The sequence below is a fragment of the Calliphora vicina genome, chromosome 4, assembly GCF_958450345.1.
Source record: "Calliphora vicina chromosome 4, idCalVici1.1, whole genome shotgun sequence".
Classification (NCBI taxonomy): Eukaryota; Metazoa; Arthropoda; class Insecta; order Diptera; family Calliphoridae; genus Calliphora; species Calliphora vicina.
The window spans coordinates 7,497,824-7,520,923 of record NC_088783.1 but is presented as its reverse complement, the minus strand read 5'-3'; the positions used below and the strand labels follow the sequence as shown (position 1 = coordinate 7,520,923).

Below are 23,100 nucleotides of genomic sequence, written 5' to 3'. Positions count from 1 at the left end.
AACACTTGTTTGCTTAAACATACCTGTTTTAGTTATAATAAATGTCAAAGTACTTGTCAGTCGTGTTATTGTGAATTTATTTTATATCGTCATTACTTTCTTTTCTGTGTGTTGTTCTATGTTAAAATTTTTTGCAATGCAAATTTTATTAAAATAAATCATTTATAAAATGTGAAATTATTAAAAAAGTATAATCTAGTTGACATACATTAAGTGCATTATAAAATTTCCAATATATTATTAACTAAAAGTGAAATAAATCATTGTTTATATTGAATTTTGTGGGCTGCGGAAGTTCAACTGCTACAAAAACGTAATACGTACATACATACAATACATAAAGACGTTGTGTTTTTATTAAAGCTGAATTTAAGAAACTACTGAAAAATAAAAGGTAAGTGAGTGAGGTAGAGTGTGTACAAGAAAATAATTAATTGTCAAAAGCCATTCGATTTATAGAATCAATTTCTTTTGCTTGCAAAATTTCGAAATGTACGTATTATTCAACTTATTTTTACTACTTATCTATTTCGTCTATTAAAATAATGTAGGAGTGTGTGTGTTGCAATAAAGCTTCTAAACAAAAAAATTGGTGACAAATATTTGTTTTTGTTTTTTGTATTATTTTATTGTATTAATACAAAACTAATTTGTCACAAGGCCATAGGTGTTAAATTTTGTTGGTATAGTTTTTATTTATAGTTTTAAATAGTTGTACATTGTAAGTGCTTCTATAAAGAGTGTTTGAGTGTGTAAATTTTATTTTTTTATTTTGTATTTTGCCAGGCTACCTGGCCTACAGCTGAGTTCAGAAGTAGTACTTCTATGCCTAGGCAGCACCATTAAATACATATACCAATAAACGTACAGGTGTTGTGTATGGGTTTATTAGAAAAATTGAAGAAGACTTCCAGCAGCAGCATCTGTTTTTGTTATCTGGTTGGTGGTATAATTTGTTTTCTGAGGTTGTGATGCACCGAAGCATTGAAGTCAAACTCATAAACAATTCAACCGCTAACTCTTGCCAGTCAGCCAGCCAACAACTAGTCTGACTATTTCTCTCCTATCAACACTAAAAAGTTTCAACATCTGTCAGAGTTTCTTAAACTTTGTGCAAACATTTATTTACTGGTCATTGTACTTAAATGCAAAAAATTATAAATTTTATTAATTATTATAGGAACAAAATTAAGAAAAATTGGTTGCTTAATATTTTTCGAGATAAGGCGTTCGCTGAACTTTGATTGTTTTCATCAGTTTCATATTAATCTAACAAAAAATGTAATTAAAAAAACGAAGTTAAATAATAAACTCAAATAATTTTATTTTATTCGAAAGAATTTTAAAAACTGAGTGTTTTTCATACAAATTTTTTCGACTCATTTTTCTTTCGACATCGTGAAACAGGCCATTATTTTGATCTAAATTAACGTACAAACAAAGGTTCAAAAGAATTAATTCTTAATTCCATTTTTAAAATCAAATTAAATTTTATCTCTTAACCTTTAATGGCTCATCCCTAATAAAAACTTGTCATGTCTTATATATCAGAGCTTCAAATTAATGGATTCAATTTGAGCTTAATTCACTAAAATCTTAATAAAAATGACAGTCATACATTACATAACTTCATTGCCAACATCTAATTATTTAGATTCATCCAAAGACTTCAAATAGATTTCATTCATCGTTGAATAAATTTATGAAAATCTCATTCATGGTATTATTCGTCCAAATACAATATTTAAATAAGACGTTGCAACTTTCGCTTAAATAACAAAAGCTAACCACCCAAAAATTATACCAGAACCAATCTTCGCATGTATGTAAATGACAATAACTATAATAAAAAATCATCTAAAAGAACAGTCACCAGTTACATTGCATGTCTCTTTAAATTTAATTCCTTTTAACGTTTTGAAACATTGTTTATATCTGACAGATTTGTACAATGTATACAAACATAGGATTATTAAAAACCGGTTTTGGGAACAGACCAGATTTCATAAATATTTTATTTATGGTAACATCCACATCAAACTTTTAGCATCATTTGAAATCAATTTTTTTTTTCTGATTTTTACTTTTGATGTAAAAAAAGAAAATTTAATACAATATTTTTCAATTTGTGAATATCTGCAACCTTTGTATCAATTCGGGCCGTATATTAAATATACATACATACATTCATATTGAAACAATATTTGTGGGATTTTCCATTTGCTTTTGCTGTGAATTTATTTACTAGTAGTTGTTAATTATTTTGATTTGATTTGATTTTTTCAACATTTTACTTTATTTTTATAGCAGCGGTGTTTGTGTCTAGCATTTTTTTTAGTTTGATGTGAGAAATAAGACAAATATTGCAACATTAAAGCACACTATAAATTATAACTATAACACATACACAACGCTAAAACTATATACATACCTAAATATTAAAGTTTTGTAAACAGAGTATAAATACCTATTTGCGAAACGTTGGAAAATAATATTAAAAAATAATATGTATGAATATTTACTTAAAAATTTAACTAAATAATTTTTTAGCAAACATTTACAATTAACTTCTTATCATTTTTATTTTAGAATCACTTAAAATTTGCATCACGTCATCATTATCATCGTACACAAAAATAAAAAATAAAGTAAATACAAAAAGCAACAAAACATCGAACAAAACAAATAATAAGGCAACAAACAAACAACAACACAGTCAATTATATTACGTCCCCCCATTTACAATGAAACGTCGCCTAAAACTTGTGATGATGATAAACTAAAATAAGCACAACCAACATACATAAATATAAATGTATAGTTAACACACATACGATTACGAGAGTACGAGTCCGAATACGATTATGCAGTACATCATATAGAGACAGACCATAGAGAAGAGAATCAAAATATACAATAATAATAATAATAATTCCATGTACAATTTTCATCATATATTTACATACAGTGTTGTTGTACATTTATGTTATTATATCTATTTGTGAATATAACACACATTTCATTGCTGTTGTATAGCGTAAAAAATAATAACAACAAATTTAGTGGACGATAAGAAGAAAACAAAAAAACTATAGAAGATATTTATTTGCAAAGCAAATCAAAACAAACATAAATTTGTAATAAAAACTCAACATTAAAAAGTGTGAAATATGAGTTGGTTACGTTCAAGTCCTTTAAGGCAAAGTTTAACACGTACTCAGAGTAATAGCTCCGGCACGGGAAGTTCATTTTTCGCAACATCCAGTAGTTCCGGTTCAACACAACATCCCGTTTTAAGACAACGTCCTATAGATACAGCTACCGATTGTGATCCGCGTGCCTGTTATGATAGTTTTTGTAAACATTGGCAACAAGCCTACGAAATTATCCAAAGAGCCGATGGCCCAAATCGAACACCCACACATGATGACGTTTTGGCGGTTGTTTCGCATTTGGATTTTATGGTTACACTTTTGTTAGTGGAACTACATCATTGTAATAAAGTTGCCTTACCAGATTCGTCGAATGCACCGCCTGCACCTTGTTTGGAATATATGTTAAGTGAAAATCTGTTAGATAAATTGTATGAATGGGGCTGTATGACAGGACGTTATGCCAATGCTGTGCGTTTGGAACAATTGAAACTGTATGAACTATTGGTTAGTCATTCGAGGCATCAGCTTCTGTGTCATGAACCATTTTTGAGGCCACTATTAAAGATATTGGCTTCGAGTCAAGGCGAAATATTTCCACCTGATCTCGAAAAACGGTTGGTCATACTGTTAAATCAACTTTGTGTCGTTCTAATGCAAAATGTTCATCTTTTGGATTTGTTTTTCTTTTCGTCAGCACAAGAGACCCAAAGTCCTAGCAAGTAAGTCCAATTTTCAATTTAAACAATTTAAATAAGCCCATTGGGCCAAATATGGCTTACAAACTACTCACTAACAAATACAGCTACAAAATTTGTAATCACTTAAAATAATTTAAAATTTGGACATTAAACACTAAACTAGATATTAAATTAAATATGAAAATTAAAAAAAAAAAATAATTGGGTGATTCAAACGGTCTGATATTAGGTCGTATTGTCATAATGTCGTAAAATATTTTTTTAGTTTAAACAAATTCTTGTGCTGCAAACAGCCAAACGGGGAATCCGGGGATTTTCAAAACCCCTTTTTTCTTTGTTAAATAAGTGAAATTATGTGCCTTTTTCATTCATTCTACATCCCGAATATCGCAAAGTGATGTTCAGCAAAGTTGTTACGCTCAACGCCTGCTACAATATAGAAAATAAAAAAGCAGTATTTTTGGTTTTCCTTGGAAAATCAATTTTTCATCATATTTTTTTCGTCAGTTATCTAACAAAACTCAATTAAAATTATCTTCAAACTAATTAGATTTTATCTCAGATGTGGAGCTCTAACAAAATGAAAATATTTCGATTGCTCAAACGCTGAAAGATATTATTATTTTTTATTTATTTATTCATTTATGTAATATCAAGCCTTATAGGCCAAAATAACAATATTACAAGTAATAATACCTGAGATTCTTATAACTATTTTCAATTAATAAATTCAATAAAAATAAATTATCACTTTAGATTAAGGCTCCCCAGCCACATCAAAAAAAATATGTATTAATAAATATCATAATTATATTTATTGTCCATCAGTAGCTATTAGTGAGTATTTAAAAAGTCTAATATTTTTAAACGAAAGGCATTGTTAGAACAAGAAAAAATACGTAACGTAATAGGCAAAAAGTTCCAGAGTCTTGCTATCCGCACAATAAAAGATTTTTCAAAAAAAGATGTTGAGATTCTAGGTAAATATATTTGGGGATTTCTAGTAGATCGCGTAAAAACAAAAGTTCTGCGTAACCGAGGAGGTTTGGCATTTTTTATAACTTTATAAAACAAAAACAAATTTCGACATTTAATAAAGTTATTAAAAGTACATCCAAGAAAACGAGAAGCAAAGTTCGTAATATGTTCATAGCGTCTAACATTATAAACAAAACGCACTATTAAGTTAAATATACGACAAATCCTTCTCAATCGCATAGAGCCAGTACCAGAGTAAACCTCAAGACCATATAAGATTTGTGAAAACATTAAAGCATGAGCCAAATTATATCTAATTCGCAATGGTAAATATAAGTTAGTAGAATAAATTTTACGTAATATACCACAAATTTTTCCATAAACCATATCAATGATAGACCTACTTATCTTGATGTAGCTCATGGCACAACTTCCTTGTTGGATATTTGGTTGGTGAGTAATTCTTCGTGTATGACGTATTCTAATCAGGCACAGTGTCCTGCTATATCTCACCATGCGTTTATATTTGCTACTTTTAATTTTGCTGTAGGGTGTCCCTATTCATTTTTAGAATATAGGGATTTTAACAGAATTGATTGGAATGGTGTTTTTTCTTGTATTGAAATGTTTGATTTTGGATACTTTTACAACTCTGGTAATATTGAGATTCAAAGTTCTTTAATTAATTCCTTGGTAGGTTCTTTATACAGCTTTGTTCCAAAGGTTAGGAAGAAGGTTTGGAGTAATAACACATCTTGGATGAAGTCAAGTGAAATTCAATTGGCAACATCTCTTAGGGATCTAGCATATAAAGTTTTTCGTTCCACTAGATCTTCTGCCTCTTGGCTTATATATTGTAGATATAGGAATAAAGCAAAAAGTGTTATTCGTAGGGTTAGAAGAAAGTATTACTCTAGATTATTTTCTGGTTTGAATTCCTCTGGAATGTGGAGAATTCTAAAGGGTAATGGTGTTTGTGGTGATATTGACTACACCTCCGATTATAATATTGATGATGTTAATGATTATTTTGTTAATGCTACTAATTCTGGTTCAAGTGATGTAGTTGATTTTGATACTTTTATTGATGCTTCTGAATCTTTTTCTTTCTCTTGTGTGACAGAAATGGAAATATTTGATGCTATGAATCGGATAAGGTCTAAATCTATTGGCACTGATAGAATACCTATACGGTTTTTTAAGTTAATTTATCCTCATGTGTCGCATATTCTCATGCATCATATTAATTTTATTTTAACATCGTCAACATTTCCTTCCACCTGGAAAATTGCTCGGGTAGTACATATCCCAAAGTCTAGGATTATACATGGTCTTAATGACTTAAGACCTATTTCTATTCTTCCTTCGTTGTCGAAAGTTGTTGAGCATTTGATGAAGAATCAGATACTTTCCTTTGTCCAGAACCAGATTTCTGCTTCCCAGTATGCTTTTCGTCGTGGACATAGTTCTTCTTTACTACTTCTTAACTTAACAGATGATGTTCGTAATTCATTGAATAACGGTGATTTTGCGGCGATGGTGTCTTTGGATTTGGCTAAGGCTTTTAATTCTGTAAATTTTTGTGTCTTGATTAGGAAGTTGAAAGATTTGTTTTGCTTTTCAAAATCGGCTTGTAAGCTTATTTTCTCTTATTTATGCGATAGGTCTCAGTTTGTTGACATGAATGGTACTTATTCTAGCGTTCTTTCTCTTTCGTCCGGTGTTCCGCAAGGTTCTGTATTAGGTCCACTTCTTTTTATACTATACATTAATGATCTTCCTAATGTTGTTGATACATCTGTTTGCAAATCATTTTTGTTTGCTGATGACATCATGCTTTTATTTCGTTGTGGCTCCGATAATGGTGATGTGCTCCAGTCCAATATTGACTATTCCATTGATCGATTCCTGCATTGGTCTGTTAATAACTGTTTGACTGTTAACAATTCTAAAACTAAAGCAATTTTATTTAGCACTATTGATTTTCCTTTGAGGATTGTTGTTGGCAATACTAGTATTGGTTTTTCTGACAAGATAAAGTGTTTAGGAATTTATATTGACAGGCGCTTATGTTTTGATTATCATATTGATCAATTGAGCTACAAAGTTATTGGTATAATACGAAGGCTTCATTCAGTTGGTGTTTATCTGCCTTGTCGTATTAAGTATGTTATTGCACATGCACTTTTAATGACTCATGTGATGTATGGACTGGAAGTTATATCTGGTACTGTTTCTTATAATTTAGCTAAGCTTAATCGTATCACTAATATGATTGTTCGTTATGTATATAATGTTCCTCGTCGTATGCATATCTCGGAGTATGTCAAAAGCTTTTTGGGTTGTTCATTCATGAACTTTATTTCTAACCGTATTTTGTTTATGTTCTACAAGATTATTAAAACTGTACGACCAACTCGACTTCGGTCTGAGTTTACCTTTTCGCGGTCAAGTCGTAACCCGCAAATTATTATACCTAGGATTAGAAACTCTGTTTTTGAGCGATCGTTTATTGTTAGAGTTGCACGTTGCTGGAACTCTTTACCTTTGGAACTTCGTGTGTTTTCTCAGTCGAATAATGTATTTCGATTAAAACTTATGCGGTATTTAGTTACTCGATAGTTTTGTTATAATGTTCATAAAACTGTTTAATTTGTTTTATGCTAATTTTTATTTCATGATGTTTGCTACTACTTTTGGGATTATATAACTATGGTCATTTTTTTATATTTTTTTCTCTTTCTTACTTTGGCTGGGGAGCCATTTAATTGAAGTATTGAGTATGAATTGAAATAATTTTTTGTTTTTTTTTAATTTTAGATATCTTTATTCAGGAATAAATCTTGTAATATATGTTAATTGGCCTAGGAAGGCTTTTTTATATTACTGTGAATAAATAAATAAATAAATAAATAAATGTGGGGATCAAAAGAAAATTTGCTATCCAAATGTATACCTAGACACTTAATACGATCGACTAAGGCTATTTGAACGTCACCCAAAACAATATTAATGTCAGGAAAGAAACGACTAGTTGGACCGAACATAATGGCTTTAGACTTTGCGGGATTAATAGGTAATGAATTGAAAGAAGTCCACTCACAAACTCTATCCAAACAAAAATCGATATTGCTCTGTAAAACATCACTAAAGTCAATTTGGCTATTGAAAAGTAAGAAAACATCATCAGCAAAAATAAAGGTCTTGCATAAGGATGAGGTAACAAAATCAGAAAGGCTATTGATATATAACGTGAAAAGTAGGGGGCCTAAAACGGAACCTTGAGGAACACCAGTTGATAAAACACGAAGAGAAGAAGTAGTTCCATTATAGTCCACATATTGTGATCTACCAACCAAATACGAGAATATAAGTTTACAAGCTGATTTAGAAAAGTTGTATTCATCTTTGAGTTTCCTTATCATCATAGAATGACAAATAGAACCAAAAGCATTAGCAAGATCCAGAGAGACAAGGACACTTAATTTGTTATCATTAATACATTCACGAATGTGATCCGTAAGATCAAGAACCATCAGCGTAGAACTATAGCCTCTACGAAATGCATATTGACTATCACTAAAATTTAAAATTGCAGAATCCAATATTTGCTGTTTCATTATGTGTTCAAGAACCTTGGACAAAGCCGGAAGAATAGAAATAGGTCTAAGATCTCCGGGCTGACATATTACGCGAGATTTAGGAATAGGAGTTACACGAGCAATCTTCCAAGCCTGCGGAAAAATTGAAGTAGTTAAGATAGTATTTAAAAAGTTAAGAATATAATTAGACAAAAAAGGAAATACCATTTTAATCATGCGAATTGGAACATTATCAATCCCTAATGACTGTGACCGAACTTTGGCAAGAGCATCAATGACCTCTAATTCTGAAACACAATGAAAAGAAAAACGATTTGGAGATTCGACAAAGTCATCAAACGCAAAACTCTCCAAAATACCACCTCCATTACCAGCAAAAAAATCATTTATGACATTAACATCACCAAGATAATTATCATAATCATTATTCAAACAACCATGATCTTTCAACGTTCTCCATATATTACGAACATCCATATTACGAAATGTTTTAGAAAAATATTCTCTCTTAGCCTTCCTAATGACTGACTTAGCTTTGTTACGGTACTTACAATAGATTCTCCAGTTGGTATCAGAGCGGTGAATCATATAGGAGCGGTAGGCCAACATACTTATAGATTTAGCATATAAAATGTGTTTAGAATTCATCCAATTAGACTTATCTTTAAAAACATTTCTTTTTACTAAAGGAACAAAAGTGAGAAGAATATCAAACAAAGTTGTTAGGGAAGAGCACATTTCATCAGCATTACCCAAAGAGAAGGCTGAAAAGTCGAAACTATCCAAAAAGGAAAAGACTTCATTCCAATTTATAGCTTCAAAATCACGATATTCTATAAATTCAACAATTTTATCACAGGTTGTATCGAATGAGGCCAATATTAAAGCATGATGAGAAATTAAAGGACATTGAAATTGATAAGAATACTCAGGACAACAACTACTACTAACCAACCAAAAATCTATTAATGAAGTAGATCCATGTGCAATATCTAAGTGGGTAGGTCTAGAATTATGAACGACAGATAAATTATTTCTCGAACACATAGTCCGCATGTTACAAGATTTAAATGTGTCATACATGTTACAGTTAAAATCTCCAACCACGACAATATTGGAATAACCAAGAAACAAATCACTATGAGAATTCTCGAATGAACAAAGATCACCATAAGGCAAATAAACAACTCCAAACAGCACTTTAGATCCATTAGAAACAACTTCAATAAAGATGGATTCACAAATACCAGGCTCAGAAGATCTAAAAACTATTTTGTACTTAAGACCAATAGATACGTACATACCAACACCACCACCTCTTGAGTTTAAGCGATCATTACGGCAGAATTTATAGCCAGGAATCTCAACAGCCCGATTAGATACGTGCGGCTTTAGCCAAGTCTCTGTAACAGCAAAAATACTAAAATATGATCCAACCAATATAGATCTAAGTTCATCGACTTTCGAAAAATTTGAAGATGGCCTAATGCTTTGGCAATTGAGATGGGCAACATTGAATTTATGTTCATGAGGACGCAAAACCACATCAATATCAGATTTGCTACTGAATACCGGACCAATATTACAATTAAAAGACATCAAGATAAATACAAAACGATGAGGTGGGGAACCAAAAAGCTAAAGGAAAAATATATATAAATATTAAAAAATACATTAATTATTTTCAAATTCACATTAATTAAACAGCTAATCATAGAATATATGAGATCAATAAGAAAAAAAAAATATAAAATTTGATGCTTAGGCATATTAGCTGTGTTATGTTGCTAACGTATAGTGTTAACATTGATAGTTAATAAAAAAAATAATTTTTAGTTAAAAATTAATTTTTGTTCTAATTCAAATTATTTTTGGCTTTTATATTTTCATAAATTCAGTTTTATTTATAAATTGGGAGCACATTTATCAACGTAAAAGTTAATTTTACATGTTAACTCTTAACGTATACTAGTATAAAATTTGTATGAATTTAATATGACCGTTAGCAAAACAAAAACACAGCTATTATAATAATAATAACAAAAATTCAATTAGTAATTACAATGATATATGTATATAATAGAAATATTATTCATTAAGAAGAGAAGTACATTCTGAAAAATTACAAACAATTTGTTTACCATCAACCATTAACAGCTTAGCTTTAACAACATCAGTGTTTAAAATTCTATATTTAGTAATCATTTTTTTATGCAATAACTTCCTACAAATATAATTTAATTTACTAGCCGCAGGAGAAAAATGATCATTTAAATATAGGCGCATATCAATCTCACCACCAATTACATCACATATTTTTAAGGATCTAGTTTTAAAATATGCCTTCATAATATTGTCACGTACAAAAACATTATTAAATTTATATAGCACAGCTTTCCGATTATTAAAATAACATGCATAATTGATGTTATAAGGGGAAATCTCTATATTAAAAATAGAACCAATTTTGGTTATTGGCGTGATAAGGTCATCTAGTCCATCTGGTAGGCCACTAACAACAATATCACCTCTATTAATTCGTCTATGCAAAATGTTATTTTCAGTTTCCAATTCAGTCATTTTCTTAGTGGTAGAGGAATCAATAGAACTAATAAGTTTGTTGCAATCAACAATTTCGGTCTTCATATCCTTAAGACAACTAGCGATTTCAGCTTTAAAACTAGCAACTGTATCGGCTAAAGTTTTAGAAATTGCTGCTTGTTCACTATTAGCTTTATCAATAAATGAATCAAGCTTCGAATTTAGTGCACTAATCTCCTGTCGTAACAAATTTAATCCAGGCGATGAATCATTTCCACAAGATTTACAAAAAAACGATAAAGACTTGCAATCTTTTAATGATGAAAGGGCTTTATCATTTAACCCAGCACAAGATACATGGAACCAATTAGCACAGGATTTGCATTGTACGCTGGATTGAGTCCTGCTAATAACATCTTGACAATCTCCACATTTATATTGTACTCTGGTGGTAGGCATTTTAAGGCAATTTCAAGATAAACAACAACAACAGCAACAAATGGCGGCAGAAATCACGCAAGCAACAGCAACAGTAAATTAAGCAAATAAAATGTAAAAATTTATTTATTTTTCAGTATTCAGGCACACACGTTGATTCGGTGATTATTTATGTTATTACAGAATAACAAATATTGTAATTTTTAGCAGCAAATTAAGTTAAATAATTAAAAAAATGATTAGCTGTCAAAACAACACGTTCACTCAGGCATAGAGTTACCGTACTTACCCCGGGTCGGGATTTCGGGATTCTTTATCAAACCTCGAAATCAGTATGTTTTCATAATAACTTTTTTCGATTATAGAACACATTTTATTATTTTGAAATCACTTATTTGTTTTTTCTATTCACTTCTGTAATAACCATATATCGAAAATAACTCGTCCATATACCAAAAAACCCAAATTGTGATTTATATTTTTGTGATAAAAATAAATCACTGAAAATATCAGTTATAAAATGATATTTATTTAAATGGTTTGGTATAACCTTTATTCGTTTTTGTTGTTTTTTAATGGTTTGATGTGAGATAAACAATTCATTTGTTTTTGTTCTTTATAACTTTTACCTTCTCTTTTATTTACATACAATAAAATATTGTTAGTAATTTTTAACAAATTATGGAAATAATATGATAGTATGAAGTAATGAAGTCTGAGTAACAGAAATGAGAATTTTTTTAAATTATTATTAATCTCAATGCATTTTGCGATTTATTTTTCATATTCGCAAATAAAAGCTGACCTTTACGATAAAAATAAATTATAAATCACTCATCCATATTATTTGTGTTGGTTTCTTTTCTGTTTCTCTCAACCCCAAACCTAATATGTTCTCGAATAAATCACTCTCTCAGTGATATATCATAAAAAAATTAATTTTAAATGGCTGCGAATGAGAATTTACCATTGAAATGAAAGTGAAGCCGTTATTTTTGGTCTCTGGTAATAACTTTCAGTTTAATGACAAATTCCACTAAAACTGCAATAAAACATAAACAACAAAAAAATCAGATATGTTATTTTTTTTAGCAGTGTTTATTTCGTTTACGAAAATCATGTATTTGATGAATTGTTTTTGGATTTTTTTTATAACTTGGTTATTTTTGATAGTAAAAGTTTAAAATTATGTACAATTATGTATGTAATATGATGTAGTTAATCGTAATCAATAAATTTATTTTGATTTTTTGACGATACGTCATTTTGCATTTTAGATGACGAAATGTATAATAAATTTAAGATAAAATATTATTTGTATACATAAATTATTAAAAATAATCTCTTTACATATTACAGTTTTATTATATTTTCCTTACTCATACCGTATGTTCATCGTGAAGGAAGTTTGGGTCATCAAGCCAGAGATGCCCTGCTACTTTGTATGGCATTATCTCAAAAAAATTCCAATATCGGTACATATATAGCACAATATTCGTCCATGTGCCCTTTATTGGTTACTGGCCTCGGTGGTCTTTATTCACGACTGCCCAATTCAATTGAAATCAATTCAATTGATTGGCATCGCATTACACCGGATGATGTTACCGAAATACCCGAATTGACGCTGTTTATGAATGCATTGGAATTTTGTAATGCTGTGGTGCAGGTGGCCCATGAAATGATTAAAAATCAATTGCTTGATTTTATGTATCAAGGATTTATTGTACCCGTTTTGGGTCCGGCATTATTACAGGTATGTTAAGGGATACCACAATAATAGCACACGCACTCACACGAGAAACACTATTTGATGTTTCTTGTTTGTTCTGTACGTTATTTATGATTGTGTCCCTGTTTTGTATTTATGTTTAAAAAAATTGTCTTCGATTTTAATGTGGTGTTGGTTTTATTTTTGCAAGATACATTTGCTTTCTACATGTAATTATATATAATGTTGGTTGTCAATGCATATAAAAATATATATTTCCTTAGAATGTTCCATAAGAAATGTTATATTAAATTATTAAAAAGCCGTGGAGAGGTTGAAATAATGTGGTGGACTAAGTTGCAAAACAGGGTTTGTAATTATCCTTGGAAGTGAGGTGGGATTGTATTGAGATAAAACCGGGACTTTGGAACATATTATCTGTTATTGCCTGAAGCTGCAATGATTATGGGCGAACTTGTAAAACATAGTTGTAGTTCGGAACAAACTAATTTTTCTTAATTAAAATTATTTAAAATCAAGAAAAATTTAGATATTCTTCTGCCATGATGCAGACCACAGTTTTTACCCTCAAACCATATTGTAGAATTATTTATTAAAATATGGAACAAAATAAAAAAAATATTATATGGACTACGAATGTTATGATTATTATTTTTATAAATTTATCTGGAAATACGATATTTTCTAAAAGCTTTTATTAAATTTGTATTGCCTGTTTGTATGCTTGTTTAGGTTAAAATTTTTAACTTAATTTTGAAATGTAACAGAAATGACACCGAATCTGGATTTTACGTTTTTCGAAATTCAATTTAGTTCGAATTTTCGTACCGATCCGATTCAGCATTGAAAGCGCCTTTCAAAGAACTTTCACATGATACTTATATCTCATGTTTCCTTTGGGAGAAATATGAAAAAATATCATAGAAACCTTAAAAAGGACCATTTTGTTCTTATAACTTTTATAACTTTTTATAATAATAATGGTAAATTTCATTCAAAAAATAATATTTATTGTTGTTTATATATTTTTAAGTAGAAATTTGTGACCGATTATGGCCTATAATAGGCTAGGTTGTGATGAAATAAATAAAATAAAAAACCAAATGTTACAAAAGTTACTTTTAAAAATTGGTCAAAAATCTATTTTGTTTGTTTTCTGTTTTTATGGCAACAGCAAAACTATATCATTTATTAATGGCAATAAAACTAGAGTGTTGATTATGTATGACAACCGAACTTCAGTTGCGTTGCCAGAGGTCAACCACAAATTTCTGGTTGCCATTTAACAACAGAAAATGATGCTGCCAGTTGCCATATGTAATACCATTTAGGCAACTGATAACGCAACTGAAGTTCGGTTGCCATCCATAATCGACCCATAAATTTTTTGAATAATTAGTAATGAGAAAAATTTAAAACAATGGTAAAAAAAATAATTTGAATTATCTTCAATTTAATGGTAAGGAGAGCCAATTAATTAGTCCATATAATTAAATACTCCCATGTATGTATGTTTACTCCATTCAAACGTAGCCACCCTAATATAGCTATATATAAATTTAGTATAAGTAAAGAACCAATGAGCTTTTTGTTTAGTCAAAATTGATGCATTTCTAATTTGTCTTTTGTAATGTATGTCAATTAGTCTAAATATTTGTTTTATATGTTTATTGACTGACAAACGCATTCTACTACACTATCCTTTAACCGCTGGTATTTGTTAAATCTCACTTTATGCTGTTTAACAACCTTTACTTTCCTGTCTACTACTCTACTCGTGTAATAAACAACAACAAAAAATAAACTGAGTTGTAAAACCACACCAATTGTAAAAAAAAGTCGAAACAATTTTTTTTTTGGAAATATTCACAGACATTGAAAGGCAAACATTTCCAGACAAATGTGGATTCTCAAATTTCGGCCATGTCGTACTTGGATTTAATATTGCGCTCGGTGACGGAACCAGAACTCATGAAATTATTTGTGAAATTTCTATTGGATGTGGAAAAGTTTGATGGTGAACGTATATTGGATACATTGGTCGATCGTTTAAGTTCTACAGATCCAAATTTATGCATGGTTACGATGGCATTATTCGATACCCTATTGGGTTTGCATTGTGAGGATTTAATGTTGGAATTATTGTTAAAATATTTACTGCCGGGTAAACATGTACCCATATCTTATCGTCACAAAATCAACAAAATTGATCCTTATACAAATGCGGCCGAATTCTTTTTGGATCTAACGCCTGAAGTAATGAAAAGAGCTAGAGAGTTGACGAAACATAAACATTTGGGTGACACAGCGCATCATACACATCCCACCATGCCGTCGCCCACATCAACGTTGAGCAAGACTATAGGAGCCAATTGGAATTATTATGGTTTACATACTGGCGATAGTTTGTACGCCAATTATCATGCATACCTATTTGAAGCCCATTTTCGTATAGTTCAATGTTTGGCGGCTTGTTCAACATGGTCTCACGATTATAAATATCAAAAATGGCCTCGAAAATCGGCCAAGGGAAATAATCAAACATTGGAAATGGTTAAACAATTTTTCAATGAATTCACTAGCAGTCCTTTGTTGGAACAATCAAATTTAATATCCTCAAGCACAACATTCTATGATGATAAAAAGCAGCTGGACAGTTTACAATCTATAGGTGAGTCTAGTGGCTATGAGTCATTTAAATGGAGACCTGCAGACGAAGAAATAGCAGCCGATGAGTTACCACACTCTACCAATGTATCTGTTAGTATGGGGGATATTGATCTAGATTCCAGCTGCTGTAACAACAAACAAAACTCCATGTCACTGAAGAAGGAGACATGGAGAATGTCGAAAAATCGCAATGAATTACATTTAACGGATTTGGACTTTTCTGAAGATTTATTTGCCCAGGGGACCGTATCATTGGGTAGGTGGCATTAAATTATTATTAATCGCATTATTTATATTTATTATTTTGTATGTACATTTGTAAGGTCCCTTTTTAAATGCGGTTTGTAGCAAATTGCAAACATTTACCAGTAATACTCTCTATGTAAATTTACATCTTACGGGCCTTATAACACGTTTGGCCTGGTACCCTTTGCCTTTAATACACTCCATATTGCTGCGTCCCGATATTGTAGTTACCTCGGACACTCCCTCATTTCATCAAGTTTTACGTATTCTCAAGCAACAAATCGATGCTGAACTACCAGTGGTTGAAGATTCTCTAGAAATAATTGATGTGGCCCGATCATATCTTATAGATCGTGAATTTCGTTTGATTAATTCCCGAAAAGCTTCAGAAAATTCTCCCTTACATGTAGCCAAAGTTATGACGTCGCAACATTCTACATATGCTGCCATATCGGCCTCCTCACCAGTACAAGTGACACCTTCGTCCTCGTATGATCCCTTCAAGCGTAATGATACGAAAAGAATGAGTATTAGCAAATCTATAACTAGTATGTTTAGCCGCAAGTCCAATGGTAAGTCAAATGATTTCTTTTTTACATTTTATGATATTGTTACATTTAATACATTACTTTGTTTTGTTTTTACTTTGAAAACACTTTAATATCTATTAATTTTTAAATATTGTTTGGGGTAACTTTAAGGTGATATTATTTTAAATTAAAAATTGGGCTTAATGTGGGCTTCATTTATGTATGTTATTTTTTCTTTTTAAACATATTACATTTTTCCATTACAACATTAAATCACACATACACACACACACACTACGTATTAGCCATTACAAATAACCTAATGAAAACGTTTCTTAAATAGAAAAAAAAGACATCATATTTTTCATGTTTTAATATATTTTGATTTTTGTTTTTATTTTATTTTTTTTCTTACGATATTTCCTTAGCTACTACATCTGGCTTATCACAAATTTATGCATTCTTCACCGGTAAATATTTCACTTTACTTGGTATCATTTGTTTGTTTGTTTGATCTAAATTAATAGTTTATTAGTACATTAAATTATATTTCATAAATAAATAAATATGTAGTTAGTTATTTAGTTGTAGCTTATTGTATAATACAAAATTTTATTGATGTAGCTTGATCTTAATTGTAAATATGTATTTTTGAGATAAATTATTGCTTTCCATTTTTATTTGTGTAAATACTAAATAGTTATCTCACCAGACAGCAATTCCTGCTTTAATAAATCATAATTTTTAAATACGTAGATCCATCCGACAAAAAATAAAATAAAATTTTACTGTTGGTCAATTTTAATAAAACAATTTCTAAATATTTATGTATTATGACCAAAGCTTCGAAAGAATCAAGTTTTAATTCTATTTTTAAAATCAAATTAAATATTTCCTCTTAAAAACCTTAGTGACCATTCGTTGTCTTAATTCCTTAGTAGTCCAAACGTATTGAATTCATTCCTTAGGCTTAAGTCAATGTTTTTCAATTCATTTTGTAAATGATTATCAACAAAAACCAAATTGAATGAAGTACAAATATTTTAATTGAATTTCTATTAGATTTGAACTAACAAAAATATAATAATTCAAAGGTTGAATGAATTCGGTTATGAATTATCTCCAATGATCATCGTCGAGATTATTTCATTTATTTAAATAAAAGCCTTTGAATTAGAGTATCCAAAAACGAAAACCTGTCAAACGGTTCATTTATTCAGAATTTCACTAAAAAAAATCAAATTAATTTTTTAACCTATTTCGCTCCGCTGTTCGATTTTTCAAATTAAATTTTTCAAAAAATGTTTATATGTGAAAAAGGTGGAATTTCTGAAAAATGTTGGTATGAATGTTAAGTGTCATCTTTTAGCTAATAAAACCCTATATCCCGACGTGACCATCCCCCTCCCCCTCGTTGCTAGGGGCAAATTTCTACAGTTACATTAAATTAAAAAAAGTGTCTAAAAATAGACATTTTTTAAATTAATTTTTAAAAATAGTAAAAAAAATAAAATTGAAATAAAAAACATGAGGAATTATTGCCAAGATGTAACTGTTCCATAAAACATAAAAACCATGATTTACATGCAAATGCGGAACATCTCATATGTTTAAACTTAACTGTTCGAAATTTTGAACTGGCTTTTCTGAGAAAACGAAAAATCGGAAAATTTTTTTGACCAGATGTTTGCAATCAGGGGGTCATAATTACCCTAAAAAAGTTATTTTTTTTAAAAAATAAATAAAAATTTTATCTCGGAGCGAAATGGGTTAAAGCTTATTTGAACTTATTTTTGAAAAACTTTAATAACATTTTTAAAAATATTGACTTATTGTAAGGTATTTTCAGAGGGCAATACTCAGTATATAAAATTTTAGGGTACAGAAACCGAAACCGGTTTTTTAAGAATACCCTTTTTCGGTTATACCGGAATTTGCCGGATTTTTGGATACTCTACTTTGAATGAAGCAAAATTATTAGCTTTTGGGAAAGGGTTTAAGGAATTAATTTAATTCCGAATTATGATTTTAGTGGATTAAGCTCAAATTGAATTAACTAATTTGAAGCTCTGATTATGACCGAGAAAAAAATATTTACTGAATGTTTAAATGAAATCGGACATTTTTCTATTCACCTCAAATGCAAATTTTTCATTGAAATATTACGAAATATGTATTTATTGGCGGAACAAATCCTCGATTTTTGTTTTTAAATCAATGGGCTTTAACATAAAATTTGTTTGATTTAAAGTGCATTTAATTTAAAAAGTAGGATTTTATTGATTTATAAAACCGTAAATAAATATATCCACTTAAAACTAAGTAATAAAAAATTCATATTTTATTAAAATGGCATTCATAGTGCACTTGCATTCAAATGCATTTTAAATTTCTCCCTGACAAATTTTAAAAAATTATTGTATTAGTAAAATATGTAATATTTACTAATTAATTCAATATAATGCTTTATGTGCATACTCTATTTATTTAATAAATAAACCAAAAAAGCATTGTAAAAAAAACAATATTTTTTTTCGCAAATATTTGTATTTAAAAGAAATTATCATTAGCTTGCATAGTATACAATTCAGATTTTTACATCCTTCACCATGAGTAACAATATATAAGTTTGTCATTCCGTTTGTAATTTCTATATTTTTCATTTGCGACCTCGCAAAGTATATATAGCCATGTCCGTCTGTATGTTGAAGTTAACTTTCCGTAGCCCCCAAATACATGATATTTGATTCATAGATCAATATGTATATCGGGAATTCTCATAACTCGGTTGCTATTTAAAATCGAGACAATCGCCCACAAATGTCTGATATGTAAGGAAAAATCCAGGACAACCTCGATTTCTTACCTATTTTGTCATTAATATAGACAATATGGACATCCAATAATAGATATTTCAAAGACCTTTGCAATGGCGTATATAAGGCCAAAGTATGTAGGACCTACAATGGGTAAAAATCGTGAAAAATATTTTTCACCAATATTTTTTTTCAAATTAAACAAAAATGTTTCCCGTAAAATTTTTTGTCGTTAATACATAAAATTTTTTTTCTTTAAATTTTGTTTACCGAAAATTATTTTAAATTATAATTTGGTGAAGGGTATATAAGATTCGGCACAGCCGAATATAGCACTCTTACTTGTTTAGCGTTGATTTTGTTCTTTCTCTCTTCAATTACAGTTTGTAGGTCTTCAGAGGAAATTTTGAAAGATTCACTGGTGATGCTTTTGTTCTTGCTTCTTTATACGTAAAATTGTTTTTTGTTTTAATATTTCTTGTCGATATTGGATAACGGGACATATTTTGTTGTTTCCTCTGTGGGGATATTTGAAGTTTACACATTCCAATAAAGTACATGGATTGTTGATGAGCAAATTTCACAGGTTTTATTACCATTACAAAATTTTTTGGTATTGAACAATCTGAAATATTTTTTAACCCTTTTTGTAATTGAGATCTCCGATTTTTATTTCATTCATTTGTTGTTTTTTTTTTTTGCCTTTGATTCCATTAGTTATTTCTTACTCAGAATGTTCTTTAATGATGGACCAGATACAACACCTTTAATAGTGTTGGATGTAGAAAAATCTCAATGGTTATTTATTTTTAAAAACAGTTTTGCTTACATTTAATTTTTTTCTTAATATTAAAATGTTACCGTCTGTGGTAAATACGATTTTTTGAATAGGTTCTCTTGCTTTATGGGACCTAAATGGTATTACAGATGCCAATTGGCAGCTTTCATTTATGTTGCCAAACTGGTCACCAGAATTTTTGTTGCGCTCTGACAACTGAACTTTGGTTTGCATCCAAAATCGACCCATTAGACAATAGAAAAATATTAAATTTTTGTAGTGTTTTATCAGGAATTTTACTTTACGAATATAAAAGTTAATTTGTTTTTACAAAATGAAGAAGAAAAAGAGGAAGTGGATTTTGTGCACACTATGTGGTTATTAAGTCCCCTTTAGCAGTGCAGAAATTGAAAGGCAGACATTTTTCTCATTCTCTTTTAACCTAAACTAACCTAAACCTTAAAATTTAAATCTGTCCAGTAAGAGGGCTAACAAAATCACTTTTTTCTGAGTCGGTCTAATATAATATATACATATGTATATATATCAAGTAGTTGAATCTTGTTTGCAACTCTTATGACCGTAATTTTAACGAATTCATATATACAGTGTATAATAATAAGTTGATAAATGTACCTAAAAACGTAACTTTCATTTCACATCAATATCGTTTTTTCATTGTTCCTTGTTAATGTGTTGGTTACATTTAAATGATATACATATATTTTCTTTATTAATATGTTATGTTGAATGAAGAGGTTAAGTTTTATTTTACTAAATTATTTGTAGACCTTGTTATACCCTTTAGCATGAGTGATTGTAATTAACATTTGCGACCCCATTAAAATATAAATATATTCCGGATGTTTGGCTTGCTTTAGATCATGCAGAATCCTAGTAAATCTATACAAACATATTTTTAATATTAATAACTTTTAATCCACTTTAAAAGATTAAACTGAAATTACAGCATGTCAAAGATTAATTTACTAGCTTATACTAAAGTATTTAACAGCTTTCTTTGTGTTATTTTGAATGATTATTGTCTATACTGTATACTATTCCTGCAAAAATTAAATATATTTAATGATGCAATTGTATTATAGGTTCTACATCACCATTTGCTGTTGGATCGAATGCAGCGCAGGCGTCGTCTTCTTTATATAATCAAAATCAACCAACAAATACAGTAAATAGTTCTATAACAAGAGAGACTAGTTTAACAAATCTACCGCCTTCAGGATCAAAATCCTCAGCGTCATCTTCCTCGGCATCGGCAACAAATGAACGCACAAACGAACGTAGTGACAGTGTAAGCAGTACGACTACATTACAATCGAACAACTCATCAAGTGCAGCTACATCTTATCATAATTTTCCACAACACAGCCTATCATCGGCTACGTTACCCTCTCTGGGCGATAGAGCCAGTTCAACGTCGACTTTAACAGCTTCAACTACATTAGGAAATGCTTACGTAATCGGTAGTGGAAATGGCTCCGAACCAGCTTCGTTAGATTCGATATCATCGACAATGGGAGCGATTACAAGCGGTGGCACCGAACGCACCAGAGATCTGGCATTGTGTGCTGTATTATTAGATGAATGGTTAAAAGAATTAGCCGCTATAGCTCAAGAGCAAAGTGTTGTTATGATTGATAAGGACTACTGACGTTATCAAGATGTCGCCGTTGATCATTTTAAATACCATATGCCAATTAATTGTACATGTTTTTGATATCGTTTTAAGAGAAAAGTTTAAATATATATCTTTTTAAAGATATAAATAACAATTAATCGTTAAGGTTTGTTTATCAATTTGTATATTTTTTTTGCAAAGCGAAATTGTATTAATAATACTTCAAAAGAGCAATATATTTATTTACATATGTTTGTACGTAATATTGGCAACAATTTTTTAAGTAATTATCCATATACTTTTTACATGCATATGTCCACCATATGTATGTACTATAATTTAATATCATGATTTTGATTTGTACACGTGTTATTTATAAAGTTATGTATATTTTTTTAACAATAATGTACAACAATTTATTAGACTTTATTAAGCGTATTTTTTTTTTTGTGAATTATTTTATACAAAAAAACTTTTTGCATGATTTCCAATTAAAATTAAGAAAACGTCATGTTATTCCAAACACAAACCATTGATTTTTTATTTAAAAGATTAATAATATTCTTAAAAAAATTTAAAACAGATGCACGTATATACGTACTACTAAAAACTGTTCAATTACGTATAACAATTATTCTACATGGAGCTTGACAGTGAGATGAATATAAAAGAAGTAACAATGTTGTAAACATTATCACAATCAACTATCCTTTTGTCGATAAATAGTTTTCAAGACTTATGGCGTGCTATGTATTTTATATCGTAGATATCTATTTGTTGAAATTAATAGCGTTATCTATATTTATTGACGCCACAACCAATCGCACTTGTGCAACACATCAATCAATTACTAATATATCAGTGAAAGCACTACGACATTTTACTCTCAAAAATCCACGAATATAACACAGTCAAAACATAAAATCCACAACGCCAGAATGGAGAAATGACATGACAAAGACCAAGAATGCAGATAAGCACCATCATTTGCGACCCACACAAAGTATATCGTCACCTAAACTGCAAAACAACGTAACAACAAAAATTTCAAAATCTAACATTTTATAGATAATGACGAATAACTTAAAAAATAATAAAAGAAAACAAAATCTTAATTTTAATTTTAATTCTGTTTAAAGATTGAATAGGATATATTAAGTTTATATCAGAGATACTTTTCATTTTGCAATGCATTTTTTGCACATCACTTTCAACATTTTAAAAATGATATTACGCAAATAACTCGAATTTTTTACATATTTGTCATCATCTTTTTT

General features: G+C 29.7%; 1 protein-coding gene across 4 annotated transcripts; it reads left to right on the top strand.

The window, feature by feature from the left end:
* The first annotated feature begins 95 nt into the window (after positions 1 to 95).
* On the top strand, positions 96 to 22,352 carry LOC135959088 (FHIP family protein GG24907). Of its 4 annotated transcripts, none has more exons than XM_065510107.1 (7): positions 96 to 394; positions 2,590 to 3,874; positions 12,772 to 13,168; positions 15,017 to 16,070; positions 16,138 to 16,632; positions 17,022 to 17,060; positions 21,291 to 22,352. In XM_065510107.1, the coding sequence occupies exons 2-7, from the start codon at positions 3,171 to 3,173 to the stop codon at positions 21,854 to 21,856; spliced, it is 3,255 nt and encodes a 1,084-aa protein (XP_065366179.1). In that variant the 5' UTR covers positions 96 to 394; positions 2,590 to 3,170; the 3' UTR covers positions 21,857 to 22,352. The 4 variants fall into 4 exon arrangements, with proteins under 4 accessions (XP_065366179.1, XP_065366180.1, XP_065366178.1 ...); XM_065510108.1 differs by having other exon boundaries at positions 96 to 492; positions 15,041 to 16,070; XM_065510106.1 differs by having other exon boundaries at positions 96 to 492.
* Positions 22,353 to 23,100: the final 748 nt, after the last annotated feature.

Excerpts from the sequence above, each read along its gene's own strand:
- LOC135959088 (XM_065510107.1), top strand. The coding sequence starts at position 3,171 with ATGAGTTGGTTACGTTCAAGTCCTTTAAGGCAAAGTTTAACACGTACT. Across the intron at positions 3,875-12,771 it reads GAGACCCAAAGTCCTAGCAA|TTTTATTATATTTTCCTTAC; the intron begins GTAAGTCCAATT and ends TACATATTACAG. Across the intron at positions 16,071-16,137 it reads CCAGGGGACCGTATCATTGG|GTCCCTTTTTAAATGCGGTT; the intron begins GTAGGTGGCATT and ends TACATTTGTAAG.